The sequence below is a fragment of the Thermobia domestica genome, chromosome 11 (genome assembly GCF_964235325.1).
Source record: "Thermobia domestica chromosome 11, izTheDome1.hap1.1, whole genome shotgun sequence".
NCBI lineage: Eukaryota > Metazoa > Arthropoda > Insecta > Zygentoma > Lepismatidae > Thermobia > Thermobia domestica.
The window spans coordinates 266,578,658-266,590,405 of NC_137464.1; the positions used below are offsets into that span (position 1 = coordinate 266,578,658).

General features: G+C 36.1%; 1 protein-coding gene across 1 annotated transcript; it reads right to left on the reverse strand.

The window, feature by feature from the left end:
• Positions 1-1,017: 1,017 nt before the first annotated feature.
• On the reverse strand, positions 1,018-10,717 carry LOC145663812 (uncharacterized). Its single transcript, XM_081729905.1, has 3 exons — positions 10,538-10,717; positions 5,374-5,558; positions 1,018-1,378 (listed from the first exon to the last, which is right to left on the reverse strand). The coding sequence occupies exons 1-3, from the start codon at positions 10,656-10,658 to the stop codon at positions 1,211-1,213; spliced, it is 474 nt and encodes a 157-aa protein (XP_081586031.1). The 5' UTR covers positions 10,659-10,717; the 3' UTR covers positions 1,018-1,210.
• Between the last annotated feature and the right edge of the window lie 1,031 nt (positions 10,718-11,748).

The window sequence follows — 11,748 nt, forward strand, 5'->3', positions numbered from 1 at the left end:
TTCTTTGAATATTTTGAATATGCGTTGCCTTTCTAGGGCTAACAGAATTTTGAATGCTAGTTTTTATCATAAAACTCTGAACTTTACGTAAGCGATTCGTATCAGTGTTTTAAAGAAGTAAGGATTCAGAGGTCAGAAAGTACGAGGGTACGCTATTTTCAAAAGTGTATGGCGTGACGCTTAAATTTCTTGTCTTAATTCTCTTGCAAGGAATATTACAAGTATACGCCGGAGCTCTAACAGCCAAGTCGACTACGTCACTGAAAATTGTTTTAAGTTAAAATATGTACGAAAATGTCCCGATCCAAGATCGACGATTAGCTGTTATAACTAGATTGTGTTACACACTTTTAATGTAATTAAGAAGAAGCAGTGCTTAACACGTTGGAAGTGTAAAACATAGTATTAAGATTGTAAGAAACATTGACTTTTCTAAAGTAATAAATTGTTAGTTGTAAAAAATGAATTAAAAAAGAGCAAAGCACCCGGATACTTATCGTCTAAAGTACCATCTCCTCTCCACTTAAATTTCCCGCTACTAGTAATAAACCTTTCTTGGCACACACTGCCACCTATGGAAGAAATAATGTATCAGCTTTAACTGTCTACTTGCGTCAGTTGAGTAGAAGTTATGAACCATTAAACCTATACAAATAAGGCATAAGATCATTTACTACAGCCAACACGAAAAATTTTGATGGTAGATCCGTATTTGTGATCACATCATGAGTCAAAATTTACAAATGCTATTCCATAATAACATGCGTCCTTCTTAGACGTTATTCAATACGCCAAACTTAAAATTCGGGATGTCTCCCTACTCGAAGCCGTGTATGCTAAGGGTACGGCTACAAGAAACAATAAGGGCGTATTCAGGGTCGCTCTTACGTATGATTGGCGTCACACTAAGGGTTTGACTAACGCAGGGCTCAAACACACACAAGAACTACTCTTGAATATGTCCCTAAATGATTTAAAATGGAAGGAATATCTAAAATAACGAAAACATAATCATATTAATAATTTTATTATTGTTGAAGCAATTCCCTTACTACATGCAAAATCGAAGAAACTGAGTCATTGAACAGGATGTATTGATTCTATTTATTTTAAAGCAAAATTTGAAGAATGAATCATGCAGTTATTGATCTGCTGGATAGTATCCGACACAATATAATTTCTCCAAGTGGAAGCAAGTACGCATTGAGGACTATCGGTCAGAAACATCCGGGGAGACGCTCATGTAGCAGAAGACGCCGGCGCCAGGAATTGGTTTGGCTGAGACGTACGCCCTGCCATCTGGTGAGCGGCGACAAATAGCAGGAGCAATTACCCCACACCGAGGCAGACTCGGAATCCTTGATTGCAAATCGTTGCCCTGAAGAGAAAAAATAGTTACATATAGTTAATGAAGACTCGTGTGTTACAGCACTCTGTGTTTTCTAGTAGGGATATTAAAATTCGTATCAGAAAACAGCGAGTACTGAAGCATTTTCTACCATTGCGTACGCCAATGTGCTGAAATAGTATTATGGATTCTAATAAGTTACGTGATAATATAGTATATGCAGAGCTCAGAATGACTAAAGCGTGTGCTGTGCAGATGAGCCTATGCCTTTCACATCGTGGGGAAGTTTTATTGTTTTGAGTTTAAGGTTCCTCTTTAGTAGTGATACCATGTAAGACACGAATCGACAACCTAGTGTGGGGTTCAAACCAGATTAGCTGCCACCAGGGATTGAACTCCAGCCTACCCTGGAGGAGGAAAATCATTTTAGCCACGAGGGAACTTATTTTCAAGAAAGAATCGGCGAAACGTAAGCAGTTCTGCAAATGTGGGATCAGGAAGTCGCCATAGACAGTTATAATTTCAAGTTATAGTCCAGGAGAAAATTCTCCGATCATGCTTAACCTGGGTTACCGGCATGTTTGTATTGCTACTTTCACTCCCGTTTGGTGCATTCAAATGCCTCCTCCCAGGGGTATCTTCTGAAATCATCACTGAACAGACACAGCAGAGCACTGTTCATAAATACCAGTGTCATTGATCCTCATATTTTCGTAACAAGTGTAAAATAAATATCACTCTGATTGGTTAGAAAACCGTCTACTACCTCGATTAAATAACTTGCAACCTATGGTGATTTTCCAGGAAGTGAAACTCCCTCGCATTCATTGAAACATCGCCTTACAGTGATTGGACGCGATAGTCCCACAGTGTGGCCAACATAATCACTCATCTAGACTTCCCTGTACGATTATGTCAAGGACAAAGTATTGAACACAACCGACCTGGACACATCATAACCAAGGATAATGGACGCAGTTGCAACTCTAGTATTACACAATGCATGGCATGAAATCCAGTATCGTTTAGACATCCCGCGAGTCTCACGTATGGAGTCCACTGATAGCGCTGCAAAATGTTCGTGAATTTGGCCTCTTTTACCACAAACCATACATTGTAAAGAGTAAATACTTGTTACTCGCCCAAAGATATACGTCAATTCGCATATAGGCATCTTATTTCGGCAATTGCATGCTGTTTCAAGTGTCCTCCGCAACAAGACTGCAAGCTTTACGGACGGAAACAGATAGAAGAGTTCACTGTTTGAGGGAAATTTAAAGTGAAGAAAGTAATTTCTATATATTTCTTTATTTTTCTTCAATAGCTTCTTTTGAATATTGAATAGTATCTCCCATAACTTATGTTCGCTACTTTCGACGTATTATCAGTAGTTCTTTTTTGCCCGTTTACATTGGTGCCTTTTGCTGGAAATCAGTATATGCCATGATAAATTATTCCAGTAACGTTATTTCTAACTAGCATATATTTCCCGCTTCGCTGGGTTGAAACAAAAATTTAAATGCACAACTCCGTATCTCATGTGTTTAGTATCCGTGAAATATACTGTTTTCGTTTTTAATGGCATCGATTTAAACAGCATCGGAAAGATCATGATCGTCTCGGCGACCCCGAAAACCATGGATTCGACACTAATATTGGTCATTTTCGATCATATTATTGTTTCCCTCTCCCAAGTTGCGGAGCTGAATTTGGTTTTAAACGGGATCGGGAGTGTCACCGGTCATCTCAGCGACCCCGGAAACTATGGATTCGACACTAATATGGGTTATTTTTTTATCAGTTTTATGTATTTTCCCTTCCCCTCTCACAAGATGCGGGGCTGAATTTGGATTTAAAAGCATCACAAGTGTCACTGATCATCTCGGCGACCCTAAGAACTATAGATTCAACAACATTAATATCGGTCATTTTCGACCATTTATCTATCTATCTATCTATATCTATCTATCTATATATATATATATATATATATATATATATATATATATATATATATATATATATATATATATATATATATATATTTTTGCGGGCCATGGCATCGGAAGTGGCACCGTTCATCTCAGCGACTTAATATCGGTCATTTTCGATCATTTTTAAATATGTCTACTCCCCAGTTGCGGGGTTGAATTTGAATTTAAACGGGATCGAAAGTATCACTATACATCTAAGCGATCCAGAAAACTATAAATTCGACACTGACAGGGCCCATTTCCGATCATTTTTATATATCTCTTTCTTCCCCAAGTGGCAGGGATGATTTTGGATTTAAAGCGGATCGGGAATGTCACTGTTCATCTGAATGATCACGAAAACTATGGATTAGACACTATATAGCTCCCCTTCTCCAAGCTGCGGCCCACGGCACCAGAATTATCACTGTTAATCTCAGCTACTCGTAAAACTATGGATTCGACACTAATATTAGTCATTTTCCATCATTTTTAAATGTTTATCCCCCTCACCTACATTGTACCCTCCCTCTCCCAAACTATCAGGTCTAAACTTGGATTGAAACAGCATCAGAAGTGCCACTGTTTCTCGCATCGACCCCGAAAACTATGTATTCAACACTAATATCAGTCTTTTTTTTTTTTTTATCATTTTTACATTTCTCTGCCCCGCCCTTAAAGTCACGTACGTTGAAAATTTGATTGAGATCGGTTGGGTGGTTCAAGAGTGATGAAGTCACAAAGGCAGTCATTTTTATTTTTTATATATATGTCTCCCCCTTCTCCTAGGTTGGCAAGTCAAAATGAAACGATAAAAAAAACACCCAAGGCCCGACCCCCATCTATGAGATTGGTTGGATGGTTCAAAAGTTATTAGGTTTTATTAGTTTTTTATTTATACGTCCCCCTCCCCTGTGATCTACCGTTAAAGTGAAATTACAAAAAAAAAAAAAAAAAATGTTTCCAGATCAGAACCTCATGTATCTTGAAAATTTGATTGAGATCGGTCGGATAGTTCAAGAGTTATTGATTTTTATATATCTCCTCCTTCTTCACCCTTAGTTGTTCCGTCAACTTTAAATCATAAACACGATTCCAGGCCTGAACCTCATCTATGTTGAAAATTTGATCAAGATCGGTCGAGTAGTTCAGGAGTTAAGTTTTCTACCATGAAAGTAAATAGCCTAAAACCAGCCCAGCCTCGAACCTCATCCATGTTACAGATTTGATCGAGACCGGTCGGGCGGTTCAGGAGATTTAGTCACAAACATAGTGATTTTCGATTATATATATATATATATTGTAACCAATGTAAATTATGCTATTTATAGAAACTTAACGTCGTCGTAGCAGGCAGGTAAACAATTGGTGAAAGTAGCATAGAGTATGATGTTTTGAGATCACAGTATTTTTAACACCCCATTTGTTTCAGATGGAGAGAGCAGAAACAAAAGTATGAGAACTGTTGACTCTGGTAATCATGCCCTCTTTGTCAATATCCAGTGGACCTTCCAACAGGCTTCAGCTCCAACCCAGACTGTATCACGGCGGACGAATGCTCAACTGGCAACCTCATCTCAACCACACTTGGACTATGATTTATAGTTCGTATTGCGTCCCTGAAGCATGCCTTTGCGCAAGCAGTAGCAGCATTTCCTTTAGAAATGGTGCGTGCTGTCAGTAACGACTGACTAACGCGTTTACTGGCCTATATGACTACTCACGACGGACATTTTAGTAACATGGACCTGTCGCTTGCGCACTGGACTATAGATAATAAATCCCTGTATAGAACATGCCCATGATCACTTTTGTGTACTGTATGCCATCTACCGTTATGTGTGTCAATCCTTTGTCATATTCGTGTTAACGGTTTGAGTCCGACGTTAAGAAGTGCTCCCCATCTTATAGCCTCGGCACTTGAAGACAAACGATTCAAGGTAAAACTTCAAATTAAGCAAGAATAGCAAGTTTTTAAGTATTTCGGATGACATACAACTATTTGTGAAAGGAGTTTTGAGAACCTTTCCTTATCTATGTGAAGAAACTTACTAGCATCTCAGCCAACGGTGGAATTTCTCCCTGTGGTGGAGGCTTTAAGAAGATATCAAACAGTTGACCGTTCCTCACCATGATCCTCAACATTTGAATGTAATCATTCCTCAGTTTCGCATTCCCTGGAGTTTCGTTCGGAATCATTGTTAGCCTTCGAACCCATTCGGCACATTTCGCTCGGTCTGCAAATATATTTGGAAAGTAAATTACTGTTTAATTAAAATTAATTTATGTAATAGCTAATACATCGTAAATATATAATAAAGCTTATGTAAACCGTATTGTTAGGCAGAATACTAGGAGAAAATACAGAACGTTGATCCATATGTGTGTGTCCAATTTTGACGTCTCACATACCTTAGGAAAAAAAACAGGACACCATCGGTTGCTCTCGATGTGAGCACCACATGTCTTGGCAATAGTTCTGCGCCGTGACTTCCTTTGTAGGAGGCTTCGTTGAAGTACAAGAACGGAAATCTTGAGCCAGTCCTGGTAAGTTTTCCAGAGGCCATAAACAGTTGTGACACGACGAGATGCAAGTGCTCTTTTCCATAGGCCAAACCGACCAAAACCCATGGGATGTCATCAGATTACTTCACTAGTATGTCCTGAAAGGGAATAGCCTCAATGTGTGTCAATCTGTCACCAGCTATCTGTTGCAGAAATCTCTGTGTAAAATGGAATGTACTTTACGTGATGAGATCCTATCCACGTGCACACGGACTTGATTTGTTGCATTTCCATACAAATAAGGCAGATCTGTTTAAATTAGTGAATGGATATATTGTTGGTAAAGTGCGGAGTTGATTTTGCAGTTTCAGGCACGTGCTGAATTGTTAACTTGCTTTCATAACAGTATCCCACGAGAACCAGAAATCCCATCGAGAATCTCATATAGAGTATTGCATTGTGGGGAGCAGAAAAGTAGCCATTACAAAGCGACAACAAAATAATATTGTACTTGAGCCTAAAATTTGTATGTTGAGGAGAATGAAACAAAGAGCTGTTTGGAACGATAAATGAATGAGGTACATTAGGAATACTAGTAGTAGGGATATAAATATATAATTTGAAATATTTTTTTAAAAAAATACATTAAGACATTGTTGGAGAAGAAATAGTACTGAGTGATGTGGTAGAACATATGATGGAAGGAAAATAATAAAGGTAAAGAAATATGAAATTAATGGATAATATTAATGGTACAATTCCTACATCAAGACTGAGTACCCTAAGGATCACAATATATGGAAACTTCTAAATATGAAGCAAGTGACCTACCAGTGATGGAATAACATATTATGATTAATTATATTGGTAGAGGTAGAAACCGGATTTTGTTATCTCTTAATTCAAGTAGCTTCTCACTTACGTCGTGATCTTGATATATTTTAGTTGGGATCTAAAAGCATTCTTTTTATTCTAGTATTTTCCCTCAACTTTTGAATCCCAGAGGCGACCATGGATGCAACTTCGACTTTTGTGCGACATACCCTTGTTATTTTGACTATGTAAAAGTTTATCAGCCTTAATAGACCATACTATCAGAATGTTCCACTCCATTTCGGCATCCGTAAATGCCGTATTCATAAGCCCAAACTTAAGTCCAAATAGCCTGTTCCCTATTACTGTCCAAAAGTAGAGATGATTTATTAATAATTAAAAGTTATAACACTGAGATGTAAGTGGTAATGTTAAATCTATTATCATTGTTTTGAACGTAATTGTTAAGCGTATTCTTATAAACATGTTGATACGAGGATATTATAGTGACAATCAGTGGCGGCCGGTGGATTGTGGTATCGGGTGTTGCAGTACAAACGATAAGAGACAGAAGATATAAAGTTGACTGATTAACTAATCAACATAGATGCAAATACTATGTGACATGTTAAATTAAATAAAATTCTGTTTTTAAAAAATAAAAAATGCAGAACATTTTATCCGATTAATTACCTTAATTAATTAGTAAGTTCATTCTCCTCTCTTTGATTGGAGCAAATCTGTCTAATACATGCTGGTTGAACTGTGGTATTCTTATTGTCAGGTCTTTTTCGATGGAAGCATAACCAATGGTGATAACCTTTCTTGGGACATTCAATTCCTTGAAAGTGTCAATTCTTTCTCATGTGGAAAAAACTTTTCGGCTTTTGCTGACGCCATAGGTACTGTTAATATTAATTTCAAAGCTTTGTAGATTTACTAAATATTTTTTCTAGATTATTGCGAACGATTTATTCTAGCAAACTCAGTCCTTGACAGTGATCCGAATTCCTCTTTAGCGTTGACTGAAGAGAGTTCGTAGCAGAGATTAGTGTTATTAAAAAAATGTACATTGAACACACTTTATTCACAGTTTATCCAGGAAAATTTAAAATAAATTGAGGAAATGTATCTGGTCCAAACAACACTACTGCATAAGATATCCTGTAAATTTAAACTGGATTTTTTTTTTCGAACACTTTCCTGAATTGCCTTTTGCTTGTTTTGTCTAAGCCTTAATTGCAAATTTTTCCTCAGTTGAAAGCTGGTCAATGTTTTTTGTAAGTTATTTACAGAAGTCATGGTATACAGTTCATTCAGAATTTGTAGGTTTACAGAATTAAAGCACCCACAATAAAATTAAACCTAATAATTAAAAACCAAACCAGCTGATACAAAATAGGTACTGGTATATGAATTACGAATGTCAAATATTCATACATCAACACACACATGTGCGTAAAAGAAAAAACTACATTCCAAATCATCCGTCTTGCTTGTTACGCAATGCAAGATGAACACAATATACTTCCACATGAGGCAAAACAATGCTTACCAATGTGATATGTTCTGGAAAGGAAACCTCGAAACCCGCCAGATGAAGGATCAGTATGTAACAGAAGCCAAAAAAAATCAAAGAACATCAAAACAAACAGCACTGCCAGTTCTACACCCAGAAATGTTAACTGGGAGGGGTCCAAAGTATTCGGGGGAGGTCCAATACGTCTACATAATATGGAACCTGTCTTATACTGCACCCGAAAAGACGATAAGTAATTCTTACCTACTGTCACCTATATTTTTAGAAAAAATGGTAGAACGATTATTTTATAAGAAAAGAAGAGTACATGATGAGGCGTAAAATAAAATATTTAGCATACATCAAACGTTTCTGTGTTAAAAAAGTATAATTTATTAAGAAAGTCTACAAATGTTAGTCAAGTTTCGAAATTTTTGGGAGGTCCGGACCCGGTGGACCCCTCGTGGCTACGCCCCTGAGCATTGCTAACTAGTCCCAAATTCAATATGACGTTCCTCATCATACAGTTTTATGTGGAAATTATCAAGAGTATAAAATATACTTATTATATAAAAGAAATATGTTTATACTAAAATACTATCCACAGAGAGGGGGGAGGGGAGCGATTCTACATGCAGACTTATTAATATTTGATTCACAAATTACTGTAGAAGAAGCCTTCATTATCAATGTAAGCTCAGAATTAACTTGTAAATGCTGGTCTACTTTCATTTGTTTTCTCCTCTACTAGATATTTTCTTTCTTATTTTGTAATTCTGCAATCACTTTTTTTAATTGTTATTATATTGATTTGCTTCAGTATGGTCCCGTAATTTAAAAATATGAATGCATAAAAACAAATTCCAGTGACAGAAAATTCAGAAATCTTATTTAGCGTGAAAAACTTTCTTGTTCACTGGAAACCGTGCTGTGTTGCAGAAGCACTGCAACGACCAGTCCCTTTAACTTCTGAGATAGGGGAAATGAGACTTAACATTTGCTCCAATTGCCGCGCTGAAGGAATCTGGTCGTTGCATGCTCGCTGCAACACAATGTAAATTAGAGACTCTGTGACGTATTATTTTTCGCTTTTTAAAACGGATTAACGGAATGGACAGTTACAGAAGTAAAAAATATGTTATTTAAAGTGTATATATGGAAGTATTAAAAAGTATTTTTTTCTGTTCTTTACTACTATTGCTAATAATATTTTTTTCTTGAAATATTTTGGTCGTTGCGCAACGCTGCAACACTAACATTAGCCGCCACTGGTGACAATAGTCATTTCCCAGTCATTCCAGTAATAGCTATAATGGGTTAAACGTAGTTCCATGCAATAAGTTATTCATCGGTCTTCTTTAAAAAAATATATATTTAAGTTATTATCCTATATGTAATGTAAAAGCCACTTGATAGGGATCCAATTTCTCGAAGTTATTATCATGTCAACTGTGATTGGAAACGTATGAAAACAATTTAAAAGATGTGTTATAAACTTTTTCCTTTTATGTTGTAATAGTTCATAATAAAATATTAAGTAAGTCAGATTTCCAATTTCTTTTCCACACCAGCAGAGATTTGTATTTCTTTTCTTTCCTTATACAGAACAGTTTTTGTTTGTGTTAAAGCTGTGTTTAATATTATACGATAAAATAAGACAATTTTCGATATAGACCACGTTCTTAATACATCCCAAGCATTATCTACCAGGTCATCCGTTATATTCGAGTAATGTCTGCCAGGGCCTTCTCTGTTTTTCTTTTTCCATTGACTACCAGAATATTGCACGAGCGAGTGACTTCTACGAGTAAATGCATGAATGTTCCCAATTGCTCATATCGAATAATTCAACCGGATCAAACTGCTTCAGTGTGTTCCGAGCATCAGTTAGTTCACTTTTAAAGCATAAAGCAAAGTAATAGGAAATGGGAGTTAATTTCTGTCCAGAGAATGGCATAATCCGTGAAACGCAAGTAATCAAACTTCTTGGAAATATTTTTATTTATTATTTTTTTTTAGAAGAAAACATAGAGACTTCATATACCAGAAAACATTAATTTTTGCACGATAGTTTAATATCAAGCAACGAAGATTATTAGTTTTAAAGACAGGAAAGTATCCTAAAATCTGTTATCTGCTGTTCACTCAATCTATTACCTCAAACATAGAAAATTTAGTATAATCCAAAAGGATTTAATGGTGCCAGAAACCAAGTTTTGTAAGATGGATTCCAAAAAGTGCCTTAGTTCTTAATAACCTGCCTTGATTCTAGTTTGCATTTCAAAATAATAATAATTTATTTGAATTGGCCCAGAGTCGGGTTTGTTTCTGCATTGATGAATCAAGCGTTTGTGAACCATGAATTGAATAAATACTTACCATAACCTCTTTGAACAAACATAATCCTTTGTGCAATGTCACGAACAGCATAATCGAATTCTCTGTTGTGTCTTCGAAGACTCTCGAGCTGTGGGTTCAATTCCTCTTCTGCTTCCTCCATCTTGCTATCTCACCGATGGCAAGCAACTTGAAAAAAGGAGAGTTACTTTGTAGCCAGGAGATTTCGGTGCGTTTATTGTTATCGCATTTCAACAATATATATGATATCAAAATTGTTTTAGATAGTATCTTTTGTATTAACATGATATATTTTGGTTTGGCAGTTTGATGAATATACTTGGTTTGCTCTTGATCAATTTCTTCAATATTTATATAATCATATCCTCCTCTTGCTCATCTTCTCAGTAAACTAACAGAGAGAACAAGGAACAGACAAATAACAACCTGACGTTGAGAGAGAAGCATACAATATTTCCTATTTTCTTGTTTCCAATTCAACCTACTTTTTAAAGAATGTCACAGTGTAAATGGTAATACAAGTATCCGGGTCGAATTTGTTATTTAAGCGGTGTTAATTTAAGCTTCCGCAACAGATGTTGCTCCATGGATTTTCCACAGCAAATAACATATATATATATTTGGTCTGGCGGGCTTGATTGAAGTACACAGATCGCTTGAAATGGGGTTTAATAAAAATGGCAATATTGTAAACGTACTGTATATACTTGCATACTCGTTCTCACATATTTTTCTACTGTAGAAGCCATTTATATATACTAGCATCCCGCACGTCCTTGACACTGAATTTAAGATGTTCTCGAATCTAAGACACACCCCGATTTCCCTAGATTAAATTAAGGAAAAATGGTAATATGTTCCGTTTTCACTATTACTAAAGCGCTCTTTGATATTGGTCATTTTCGGTTATTTTTATATATCTCTCTCCCCTTCCCATGTTGCGGGGCACGGCATGATAAAATTAATCTCCGAATATCATGTATGTTGAAAATTTGATCGAGATCGGTTGGGTGGTTCAAGAGTTAAGTTCTATTTATTTTTATAATAATAATAATAATTTTATTGTTCTTGAACCAATTATGGCAATAGACAACGTCAAAATATACATCAAAATTACAATATGTTAACTTTCATATTTAATTTGCGTAAAATATTCATCTAATGAATAAAACGGTCTTTCTAATAGCCAATTGTATAATTTGTGTTTAAACACATTCATGGGACTTGAAGAT